The 13,421-nt window shown below is 36.9% G+C and overlaps 1 protein-coding gene across 1 annotated transcript in view; it reads left to right on the forward strand.

The window, feature by feature from the left end:
* fam189a1 (family with sequence similarity 189 member A1) overlaps window positions 1-12,915 on the forward strand; it is a 95,856-nt gene extending 82,941 nt beyond the window's left edge. The window contains exons 5-12 of the mRNA XM_042727655.1: window positions 3,823-3,930; window positions 7,026-7,186; window positions 7,930-8,065; window positions 9,953-10,031; window positions 10,565-11,242; window positions 12,072-12,137; window positions 12,233-12,555; window positions 12,712-12,915. Of these exons, the coding sequence (XP_042583589.1) occupies window positions 3,823-3,930; window positions 7,026-7,186; window positions 7,930-8,065; window positions 9,953-10,031; window positions 10,565-11,242; window positions 12,072-12,137; window positions 12,233-12,555; window positions 12,712-12,915 (1,755 nt within the window). The remainder of the gene's footprint in view (window positions 1-3,822; window positions 3,931-7,025; window positions 7,187-7,929; window positions 8,066-9,952; window positions 10,032-10,564; window positions 11,243-12,071; window positions 12,138-12,232; window positions 12,556-12,711) is intronic.
* Window positions 12,916-13,421: the final 506 nt, after the last annotated feature.

Consider the following 13,421-nt stretch of genomic DNA (forward strand, 5'->3'; position numbering starts at 1 on the left):
GCAATTACCACTCTTTATGAAATCAAGAAAAACACTTGCTTGTAAATACTTGCTTATAAATGCTTCTTTACATGTTTTCATCATTTCTTATTTAGAAAAACATCTTTTTCTATACAGATGGTGTATATGTAAGTCTTTGTGTTTTTGTGCCTTCATAAACTTAATGTCTCAGTTCAGATCATTTGTATTTCTTTAAGTGTGCTGATTAATTCTACAGTGTAAATTACAGTGAAACTAGCTTTACCTTGCTGAGAGTGAAAATAGTTGGTTACACACAATTTCCTGCATGAATTGAAAGTAAAAAGAGATTATATCTGTGTTATTTCAGTAGAATTATATACTATTATAATCTTTCAATTTAGCTTAAGTTTTAATAATTTTGTTGTGCTTTTGTCATTTTTATTAGTTTTTATATATATATTTCTATGAAGCTCTTTTTGTTTTACTTTTAATTTTAGTTATTTTACTACTTCAGCTTAAACATATTTCTTTCAGTTGCCAATGCAACATTCCTAATTTTCATTTAAGTTAGTTTTTCTTCTTTATTTTAATTACTAAAACCATAAGTTTTAATTAACAATAGCAACACTGGAGGATATAAATTGATTTCCTCATCCAGCCTTTAACATTGTCAAATTATAAAAATATCACACACAGAGAAAATGGCAAACCCGTATTATTTGACTTTTGATGATCTATATGATATCTATAGTGCTTACTCAGATAGAGTTGTGAAGCATCAATAAGATTTATACATTTTAATGCTCTTATTGATGTCTGAAGGTTTCCTGTCTTCTCATGGCCAGTTAGGTCAACTGAGATGCCTATAAAGACCATCAGTAGAATTAATGTTATGACTCATTGGCATATCACATCATGTGGCTCCCTCACTGTATGGGCTATTATATCCCACTGGTGAGTTTCATAATGACACACTTGTTTCCTTCAGGGCTCATTTGAGGTATAATACCTTAAGGTGTTTGTCAGTGTCACTATCATGTCGGTTTGCAGTACAGCAACCACTCAGGTAACTGGTTTAGACCCTCATCAATATTACGAGAATGCAAAAAATGGTTCCATGTCCCATCAGCTTTAAGAACTGGAGGAATGTATTATCAAAATGAAGTTGGTGTGGTGCAGGCATGCGCTTTCATCGCTCTTTTTTGTTCTGCTTGTCGTCAGGGAGACAAGTGTTAGCACTGCTGGCTCAAAATGAGAAGAGCAGGTGTTTCTCGGTGGAGCTGACCTAGTACCTCTGTTAGATTTGCTGGAACACAACCACACGGGCTAGTTCTGCGTCCTACTAGAGTTAGTCCAGTCATAACATTAGCTTGTTGTCTAGATTCATAGGTATTGCCTTGATCTGTTTGTTTACCGCTTTTTGCCACTGCCACTGAATCTACAGCACAACAACAAAAATCATATTTTACCCAGTGTGAGTTTAATGTCTGTATAGAATATAGTGAGATAAAAACACTGTGAATTTTAATAATTATATAAAAAAAGATTTAAATTAGATTATAAAACTACAAAAATGCATTACAGTAACTTCTTTCCAGAGATTTTTGTGTGCATTTGTATAAACACATCCTTCACCCCCAAAGAGGGGGTCTTGGCCTTTTCGGGAGGGTTAGATGACTGTACAGTCATGTAGAAGTGGTTAGGCCTGTCCAGTCCTCTTAGGATGGGCTCCTTTCACCTAAGGGCTTGTGCATGTTTAGGAATTCAACTTTTTCCTTGAGGACATCACTGGGTCACATACATCCCATCTTGTCACAACGAGAGATCAGACAGAGCTCTGATAACAGGTGTGTGTGATGGGCTGTCGTATAAACTGAATGTACTCAGTCTGGTAGAATTTCAAACATTGCCAGTGAATTCCTTGTTTCAATGATCTCTTTCTCCTAATGAGTCACTATCCATAGTGGCTACATGTTGTATTATGTTAGTGTCATTGCTTTCCTCAACTGCTTCTGCTTAGGTTAAAGGGATAGTTCACTCAAAAATGAAAATCTGTCACTCACCCTCATGTCATTCCAAATCGTTTAGACCTTCATTCATCTTCAGAATGCGTGATGCATGCATGTGTTTCCCTTTGCACTTAAACAAGGCGCAGCGCATGCGTGTTTTATGTCCAGCAATACTTGAATGTTTATGTGCAGGAAAGCACATGTATGCATCATGATACTCTCAATAATGGTGGAAGACGGTAACTCATGAGAGAAGACTTGTTGAATAATGCCGTTATTTTTGTTTTCTTTGCGCACAAAAAGTATTCACGTAGCATCATAAAATTGTCACATGGACCATTTGATGTCACATGGACCATTTTAACAATGTCCTTACTATATTTCTGTGCCTTGATCGTGGTAGTACCCTTGATGTCTATGAAGGGTCAGGGAGCTCTCAGATTTCATCAAAATTATCTTAATTTGTGTCCCGAAGATGAACGAAGGTCTTATGGGTTTGGAACAACATGAGGGTGAGTAGCTAATGACAGAATTTTCATTTTTGGGTGAACTATCCCTTTAATGTGTTATGCTATATGATATGTGACCCTGGACCACAAAACCAGTCTTAAGTCGCTGGGGTATATTCTTAGCAATAGCCAAAAAAACATTGTATGTGTCAAAATTATAGATTTTTCTTTTATGCCAAAAATCATTAGGATATTAAGTAAAGATCATGTTCCATGAAGATATTGTATCCGTAAATATATAAAAAGTTAATTTTTAATTAGTAATATGCACTGTTAAGAATTCATTTGGACAAATTCAAAGGCGATTTTCTCAGTATTTAGATTTTTTTGCACCCTCAGATTCCAGATTTTCAAGTAATTGTATCTCGGCCAATCCTAATAAACCATACATCAATGGAAAGCTTATTTATTCAGCTTTCTGACGATGTATAAATCTAAATTTCGAAATTTTTACACTTAAGACCTTTTTTTGTCACATATATGTTAAGGATTGATATTCTTAAAATCCCAAGACTGATTTACTTTTACTCTGTACCTGTGTTTTCTTGCAATACACCTTGTAATAGTTCCTTGTGGACTGCACACAGTACCAAATCACAAGCAGTGTAGTCTGATTCATGTACAAATTCCTCATTTTTTGCTCTTATATATTATATATGGGTGGAAGAGTTGGAATGTTATATTTAGTTTATAAGCAAAGTGTTCATAAGGTTATGTGTAATTTTATTACATTTTCATACATTTTAATAGAACATTTTTACACTTGAAATTTAATTTAGTTTGTCATTTTTTTAAATAAATATTTTTGTACTAAGTTAGAAAGTTCCTGTAAAAATGTACATCAAAAGAAAAGTAACAATAGACATTGTAACTGAAATGTACAGAATCAAATCAGATCAAATGAATCAGGATCAAGTCAAACTGAATCAGAATGTGGGAATTAAATCAGTCATTGAATGGGAATGGATTTTTAAGGCTGCACAAAGTCTTTCCTCATTCCACCTCTTAGTTCAGTTTTTGTGGTTATCTTTTGCAGAATGATAATGCCATGCAAAAGTCCCACTTTTGTGACACCATTATCCATCTTATCCATTATGTCATAGCCACTCTCCCTCTTCCACACATTTGTTCTTTCCTGACTGCCGTTTTTACATGGCTTTCTCACTTTGACAAACAGAACAATAAATGTTCGTGCCAGGCTGAGGTTTTTGCAAAGAAACAAATACCACTCGTGTTTATTTCCTGTCTTTCTCTCACTCTCCTTCTGTCCCTCTGTGTCTCTTTCTCTTTGATTCACACCTTCTTGTCCTCTCTCTTCTTATCCCTGTCTCTCTATCTCCCAGGAGCTGCTTTTCAGCGTGTGTGCAATGAATGTTATCTCCACCATTGTGTGTGCTCTGGCCACGGCCGTGTGCTGTATGCAAATGGTTTCTACTGATTTACTACAGATGGTAAGTGTGATCCATACCACAATGTGTGTGCGTCTTTCTGAGTGTGTTAATGCACATTACATCATAGAGAAAAGATCAGACGAACAAGATATGTGAAAATGTAATAATATAATTAGCGAAATGCCAGAGAAATAGTCTATAGTATATACTTACAACCATCAAGAGAAAAGGCAATTTAATCAGATTTCACTAAGTGCATCTTATATTGGCCTAAATAATGGTTTTCATTAAGCACAATTCAGAGGAATATGAACAAACCATTAAATATATCCTTTGACTTAGTCTTCAGACATGAATTGCGAATGGATTTTCATACCCTTTCCCAAGAGAAACCTGATTTACTTCAGATAATCAGTTTAGAAATGAATGTTAATTTTTGGATCTTCCTATTCTTTTGTTTCTTTCTCTTCAATGAGAGTCATGTAGTATTTGTAAAATAAGTTGACTTTAATTATAGTAAGGAAAACCATTGCTTTTGTAATATGACAGTAAATAAGCTAAACTGGAAAATATTTGTCAGGCATATCTGAAGTATCTGAGTTACAGAGACCTCAGTTCAAAGTAATATGAAGATATATTTTCACTATAGTTAAAGAAATAGCTCAACCAAAAATGAAAATTCTGTTTTGTTTTCTAACCCTCTTGTCATTCCAAACTTGTATGAATTTCTTTTTATTGCGGAACACAAATCAAGATATTTTGAATAATGTTGTCAGCCAGACAGTTTCAGTTCCCATTGACTTCCACTGTACTGTTTGTCAATATAATGGAAGTCATGAAAACAAAACTGTTTGGTTTCCAACATTCTTCAGAATATCTTCTTTTATATTCCATCGAGAAAAAAAAGTCATACAGGATTGGAACAACACTAGGGTGAGTAAATGATGATAAAATTGATTTATATTTTTGTGTGGCCTTTAAGTATACTTACAGACTTCCTTACGTTATGGGTTAAGTAAAGTCAATTAAATTTTTCATTGTTCTGATACCTACTGTATCAGCCTGGAAATGACATCACACAAAATCTAACGTTATCACTGGCATAATAAAAACCTATTTGCAGGCACATTTGTCACCCAAGATTAATTTGCATCCAAAGACTTCACCTTTTCTTTTATGCAGAATAAAACAGCTTTCTCTGAGCCAGTGATGCTATGACAAGAGTCCTCATCTCATTTGACTGTACAACAAGCATATATTTCAGAAATACTATTCCTTTCTTTAGCGTGAGATTACATGAGGATCAGACCACAGACATTACAATACTCAGTGGGAGAGAACCGTGGATCTGTCATCACTCCCTTTTGGTGGATCTGTCTTTTTCAGCCAGCCTGTTTTATGTGAGAGAAAATAAACTTGTGGAACATAAAGTTTTAATATTCTTTAAGAGTGGGCTTTGTGCGGTTTATGGGCGCTGCAGTAAATTGCACAACATTATGGATGGCTGCAGCAGAGGCATGGGCACAGGGAGATGAATTGAGATGAGTTATATTAGCATGTGAATTGCTGGAGCAGTTGTGGGATTAGTTTCAACTCGGGGCACAGAGAGGTAAAGCGAGAAATCAGCACTGTTACCAGCTGCACAGACCATGCACAAAGACAACAGAGGCCCGAAGGCAGGGATGAGGTGAAGCACTGCATGGAGCTTTTCCCTTTGCAACTGTATCAAGTGATTTCACCACAGCCTGATCATTTATATCTTATCTCTGTGTTATGTTGTTATTTTGAATCAGGATTTTGGCTTTGTGATGTAATGCCTTTATGTGCTAGCTGTACTGATCTGTCATTTACTGTCACTGCCTCTCTTAATGAAGCTTAAGGATCAGATTGATCTATTCAAGGATGATTTCAATGTCTTCTGAGTGATGTGTTTTCACATAGTCTAAAATGACATCAACAGGAAAGTTCATTGTCATCATAAAAACGCTCTAAACCTACCCTTGAACTCACAATAATGGCAAAAACTGAGTTACTCTTCCAACCTGAACTTTTCACCGACTGATTCATGGACAGAACGTTAAAAGCAGTTTTAAAGGAATAGTTCACCCAGAAAATGCTGTCATCATTTACTCACACTCATGTCGTCCCAAACTGTATAATTTTTTTTTTATTTTGTGGAACATAAGGGTATATTGAGAAAAGCCATTTTTGTCTATACAATGGAAGTGAGTGATCACATTCTTCAAAATGTCTTTGGAATGACATTAGGGAGAGAAAATGATGACAGAACTTTCATTTGCAGGTAAACTATCCCTAACCTTTGAGCCTTCCTCATCATTCTATATGACTTTTTTCTTAATATCATATGTTTTTCTCTTTCTGATAACCTAAATTCTACATGGCTGATGAAAGTGATAATGACCATTATGTAACTCTCTCAATGCATCAAAAAAGGACAAGGAAGATTTGGAATGATTATATCCTTTGCTTTGAAGTAAAATCCTCCTTTCCCTTTAATAATTCATGCATTAGAGGGTTAAATTGCATAAAATGAAACTCTTTAGCCAAAGGGTCTCAGCAGGGTGAGAAAGGGCCCCAACTATCTTCACTTTACTCATATCCTTGCAAAGGATCCAGACCTACAAAACATTATTACCCAGCTGACATCCTACTTTTAGTCTTCTGGTTTTGGACACAATGATTTGCATAGATTGCCTTATTTAAACACAATGAAAATTATGTAACTGTGACTTCAAAGAACAGAATTATATGGTGAATGGGTTCATCATTAGAGGGTAATCAAATACAATACCATTCAAATCAGCAAATTAGAATTATTTCTAAAAGATCATGTGACAGTGAAGACTGGAGTAATAGCTGCTGAAAATCAGCTTTGCATCCCAGGAATAAATTACATTTTAAAATATATTAAGCTATAAAATTTTTATTTTTAATTGTAATAATATTTCATAATATTACTGTGTTTACTATAGTTTTGATAAAATAGAATGCATCTTGGTGAACCTTCTTTTGAAAAAAGAAAAAAAAAGTAAATATAAAAAATTTAAGTTTTACCGACCCTTAACTTTTGAACGGTTGTGTGTTTTCTATTTTATTTTTTTTTAAAGCTCACTTTTTAAAAATCTTTTTATCAGTTCATGCCACACAGAGCACGTGCCTTGAGCGCGGACTGTATGACCCCTCATGGTACCATCTTACACCAGACGCTGGATTTCGACGAGTTCATCCCACCCATCCCCCCTCCTCCCTACTACCCCCCAGAGTACACCTGCACACCTGTGATGGAGGGCCAGAGGTAAACCCGCACATAGACACACAGCTCACATCCCAGCTGACATGAAATGACCTAATATTTGCACTATATCTGAGAAACAGTTTGATCCCAGATTGCTGTGCTCTGAGAAAAAGGTGCACTTGTAGATAAATTGATTCGCAGAGATTTATGAATTTGCCCTGAGGAATGATTATGCAAAACATCCATTCTTTTTTTTCTTTTTTTATGGGAATTCAGGCCTATCCACCGCCATGTTGTTTAAGTGCAGGTCTTAATGTAAACTGCTCTGACAATCCTCATTATGGAGCACCAGTGTCCATGGCCTGGTGTAAATCCACCATTGATTTCTCTGTCTTGCACTGTGAGACACTCTGCCCACCATCCCATCATAAAAAACGTGCTTATGAGGCTGTTTAGCCCGCGGCCACACTAATGTGTCAACAAAGCAGTAAATACATAGAGAGCAAGAGCAGTCCAACATACACTGGCTGCTTCAAAGCACAATCAATGTCAGGATGTGGTAATACACAAAGAAACATATGAAAAAACATAGATTCCTCTATGACAGAGGGAGTCTGGTTAATTAAAAGAATGGGCTGTATAACTGGCTGAGATAAAGAGGAAATGGTTTCATTTTCCACAGTTCCTAAATGGCCTCACATATTTTTTTGCAGCTATCATCCCCACCAATATAATACAGCCAAATTTGTTGAAGCATTGATTCAGTGTTGTAATCATGTTTTACTATCATCTCTTTCCATTAGAGGGTTGCATCTGGACTTTCCACACTCTCCCTTCAGTGCTATTTATGGGGTGCCTATAAACAGCCCTGGAGCTTTATATCCATCTGAGCTGCCACCACCCTATGAATCTGTCGTGGGACAGACACCTGCCAGCCAGGTAAGAGCTGACACCTTTTCTACATACTACTGTATTATTGCATGATGTTGCATGACTATTTAATTTAAAACAATATCAGGTGATTTTTTTCAAAGTGAGCATCTTTAAAGTCATTTTGGGGAGTCATCTGGGGAATGGTCTCAATTAACACCCCAATCACCCCACCCCCCTCCAAAAATTATTTTTCATTCATTTTAAATAAAATAAAAAAACAGTCCAAGAGTGCACATCAATTAGGCCATAAAAGCTCAATATGGCTGCTCTATCACACAAAAATAAGAACAAAACATCAAAGTAGGCACACCACAGCTCCAGAGATAGAGAAGTATTTAATTTTGTTCTCACCACAATTAATTTTAAATCAGAAATGTAAACATGCGCATCATAAACAAGGTGTATTTAAGTCATTGTTTTGCACAATTTTGAATAAATGAATAGATGAGCATCACATCATTGTTCCTTTATCTGTTTTGTTAGTTCCTGGTTTATTGTAGATTGTACGAGTAGTTTGGGGGAATTTTAGTCTTAAAGGAATGCAGACTCTATGTGTTAGCATACCACCAATTCAGCAATGTTCCTTCTCTTCAGTTACACTCATTTGTCTGTGTAAAGCTCGACAGTCAAAAGGTCCTTCGATGCACTTGAGGGGCTGAAAGGAATTAATGCAAGTGCCTTCGTATAATGGATTATAATTTTCTCTGGAACACATCAGCAATATAGGCAGGAATTTCATTCCATTTAAAAGAAATTGACTTTCTTACAGTGAGAGCAGGGCCTGTTTTTGAACAATGATTTCCCATCAAATTTCACTTCTTCACCTGATGAAAGGGAACAAGAGCTCTCCTCTTTGCAAAAAGATGCACAAAGAACCACCAAAACCTTTCAATTCCAGCGACTGGGCTCGTGATGACGTGTTATTTTGAAGATTTGTTTGCTACCTAAAGGAGTCTGTGATTAAAAAAGGATAAAATCCCAAGAGGTTTCCTTGATTTTAGACCTTTCTCATGTGAAGCTACTGATAACCATCTGCTAACAAAGCAGGGGCATTTCAATCAGTAGAGCCGTTTCTTACCTGAAGCACAAGCCTGAGAAGATTTGGAAGCAGCAATACTAGAAAGAGACAGGAAGAAATATTTTTAAATTGATATAGTCAGCTTTATTTATAGCTATTTATAGACTGTAGCCTGCAGCTTATTTCCCACATTTTATAAAATCGATCTGTGCTGTGAAATAAGTTCTCTGTATACAGGATAAATTCTCTGTATAGTCGTTTATGTGTTTTGGATCAATCATGTTATGAGGGATTTTTTTTTTTTTTTTATGGAAACCGCACAGTGTGCAGTCACAACAATGCAGAAGTTTAAAGTGCAAATGTGATCTTAGAGAGCCCCCTGCAGGTCACAAGATGGCACAGTCGTTTTAAAGCACCGCTGTGGTGCCAGATGTCAGGCTGCAGCAGACTCCTCAGTGCCAGATGTTCTGATGTCTGATTCTCCGCCTTTTGCATTTGTTTGTTATCATCCTCGGGTGTAAGACCGTTTTCAATCACCATCCTCTCCAGAAGGTTACACTCAAAAGCATTTCTAAACTGTTTATTGAGATGTAACAATATATAACAGTGCAGTACAACAATATTGTACTTGCATCTCTTTTACATATGAAAAACATTAACAAAGACAACATAAAAATATATAATGAAAAAAATATATAATGAAGGTTATTTCTGATAGTAACACAATAAGAGAAGTTGAAAATATAAAACATGTATACATGGCAATACAACAAGTTATGTTTCAGAAATGGTTAATTTAAGTAAAACTAAGAAAGGGGGGTGGGAGCTTGTTAGAAATTTAATTCAAATGTTTTTTCTCTCTCTCTCTCATCCAGATTACCACCAGTCTTGAGCAACAGGTCACAGAGTCCAGTCTGTGTGAAAGAAACACCACAGCTGGCCTTAGCACTCAGGGTGAGGAGGATGCAAATCATATTTGTTAACAAATACAAAGTCAGAGGTTTTTCCGTTCTGTAGTGCATATAGATTGAAAGACATTTTTGTTCAAATCTTCTATTCCTTCAACACTAGCATAATGAATCTGTAATGTTTGATGGAATAAAAGCTTCAGGACCCAGGTTTTGCTATGGAAATATATGTTAGTATTTAGTAATAGATTTTGGTATTGGGTAATGTGACTGAATAGGAAAATTTACAATTTTGTAAATGCACAAACTGCAACACAAGTGAGATTAACTAGCCTAACATATTGATTCATATTTAAACTATTCCATAATATTACTGTGTTTTTGAAACATTAAATACATCTTTTGAGAGCATACTGTAAGAGGCTTCTTTCAAAACACTAAAAATCTGACAGACCTCAAACTTTTGAATGGTAGTGTTGTTGCATACATAGATTGTTGTTCTTTATACATTATTTCATACATCTACAGACAAAACGGTCATTATAGGTATATGACAATAATATGGTCTTTGTTCCATAGCCTCTGTTGATAGTGCTTCCCTTATGGTGTCTGAGACTGCAGACATCCCTGATCACAGCTGTTCCTCTGAAGACCTGTGTTCTCTAGAAGTACAAGGCTCTGATTCCTCTCCATATGGCACTTTACGCATCGTACCTACTGATGGTAGCTGCACAAGTCTGGATCACAGCACCCACTCCTCTCTGAGGCGGCAGACCCTTGCTCGACTGGACCACAGCGAGTCCTCTGTCACGCAGGATCCCAAGCCCCACTCTCCTCAGCTGTCCCCCGATGCTGTTAACGTGCCTGAGAAGGAGGAGATTACAGGAGTTAAACCCACATCTCGCACGCAACACAGAGAACGAACCAATAAGAAGCTTATCCTTCTTTTCCCTCCAAGCACACCATCCCAGTGTGCTTCCAACTCAGCAGTGACTTCCACTGCCGCCACAGCTTCTGCTCTGACCCCCTCCGCCTGCACCTCTCCGTCACCCACCGCTCAACTGCGGGGAACCCGGCTATGCTTCAGTGTCTGGTCCCCATCCTCCTCTTCCTCTCAGCCCCATGCTACCTCTGCCCTCAGCAACCCCAGTCAACGTGAGCGGCCCCGCACACTCCGTGCCACCAAAGGGTATCGGAAGCTGGCGAGGATTGTGCGTTCCACTAGTGAACCCATATCCTGTACTTCCATATCTAGAAGTACGTGAGTCTTTTTTCTCTCAGTGGCTCTATATATATATTTTTTTTTACTTCATTCATTCTAAACCCTAGGTTAACAGAATCCTAGCTTAGCTTTTTCTGTTTCACACTGTATATTTGTAAACCCCAAGTTTAGTAAATGATTTCAAATAAATGCTGATCTTTTGAACTTTTCTGATTTATTCATTAAAGGATCAGCTTTGCCATCACATAAATAAAAGTATTAGTTAGTTATTATTTTTAAGTACAATATTTCACAATATTACTGTTTTTACTCAGTGTATTCCTGACTGTATTTGTAATATGTAGACTTTTTGGACCATAATGGCACATAATGGCACCATAATGATTTAATTGATTTGTTCTGTCACTGTTTGACATTTTGATTTTTCCCCCAAATGCTGAAACAAAATGCAACTCTCAAAAGTTTCTGTGACTGAATAAGTGCATAAATATTTAATGAGGCAAGTGCTATTCAGTTTATTATTGGTTGGACTGGCCATTAATTTCTAACACTATATAATTTCACACGGTACACCTTTTGCAATGCAGGCTTAATGCCACAAAAGTAGGACTGAAGCTTCTTCAGTGCATGGTTTCATAACTTAAACTCAAAACTACAAGTGGGAAATTTTGTTTAAAAATACAATAAACCAGATTAAGCTCATTATGAGAACCACATATATCATGTAACTTGTTCATACAGTTTATATAATCATTGCTTTGTAGTAGGTAAAGGAAAAATATGATCTTTGCAAAGCAGCCTCATATTAAATCCTTAATAACCCATAAGCAATCTGGAGAACTGAGCATGTGACTTGACTTGCAGGTGACCGTTGTGCTCCTGCTTCTAACCATCCACCAGAGGACTCCCCACAGACTCCCTGTGATCAAGGTTGCACCTCTTTTCTGTTTTCCATTTCACAGTTATTCATCTCAAGTAAACTTATGGTTATTAGAATAAACACACTAATGCATTGCTTTTAACAGCATGTATGGAGCTCTCTGAGAGCACCCAACACCCTTCTGCCAAACAAAGCAGCCAAGGGGGCAAGAAGCAGAAGGACTGTGGAAAGGAGGACATCCAACTCAAACCTCACATCCCTCACTCAATGTCTACAGAAAGGCCGCAGTCTCTCGCAGACCTCAAAACTTACAAAGACACCAAAGTGCTGGTGGCAAAGTTCCTGGAGCACTCGAGCTGCAGTCTACCTCCGGAGGTCCAGCAGGTGGTCAACAGCATTAAATGTGTTATTAAATCTGATGAGAAACACATGGAGGAGGCCATTTTCAGTGCCAGTATCATTGATCAGGTGAATTTTGGTATATGTTTGTGTAGAAAACAGTATTCACCCTATGATCTGAAATAAATACATTTACACAGTTTTACTAATGCTTAGTTGAAAGTGAAAAATCACTGAACTGAATTACATTGGGGGTGTTTGTTTTTCCTCATATTCTTCACATAGTTGATGACACAGTCACAGAAGATCATGGGCAGCCGGAAGAAGCATGCTTACGAAGACCTGCATTTACAGAGCTGTGGGGCTTTGAGTTCCCCGTCCTCATCCTTGCGCCATCCACCCAGAGGATCCAGTCAGACAGATGCCCCTGCTCCCCCGGATCATCAGCCTCAAAGCCTCATCAGTGTATGCAGAGAAACTACACTTTGACCCTCCAGACTACAAACATCCTTTTCCTCATAATCCTCTGAATATGTGCCAAGGCTAAGTCCTCATCAGCAGAAAACTGTAGCGCTTGAAAAAAAAAGGACAAAAAAAAAAACTAAAAAAAAACAGGGATAACATGGAGTTGATGCTCTCTGTCATATGTTTAAAAAAGATTAAAACATTAAAAATAAAGAAACACCAGAGTGTTTACCTGCAGGGGTGTATATTTTTATTTTATTGTCAGAAAAATAGGTCAAATATTTGTTAAAGTGCTGAATTTGCTACTGTGCTAAATAGGAGAGTGGGTCTGTAATGGACCACAGAAGATGACAACATGGATTTACCTCTTCATGAAACCTTTTTTTTTTTATACACAGCTTCTGCAAACATTATGTGAAATATTGGACATACTTGGTCATTCTGTGCCACTGCAGGACAGAGATCTTTCTGAAGCTGGATTATTCAATTTACCTCAGTGTGTAATTATTTTCTGTGTTGAAAAATAAAAA

Source organism: Cyprinus carpio, chromosome B7 (assembly GCF_018340385.1).
Source record: "Cyprinus carpio isolate SPL01 chromosome B7, ASM1834038v1, whole genome shotgun sequence".
In the NCBI taxonomy this organism is placed as follows: Eukaryota; Metazoa; Chordata; class Actinopteri; order Cypriniformes; family Cyprinidae; genus Cyprinus; species Cyprinus carpio.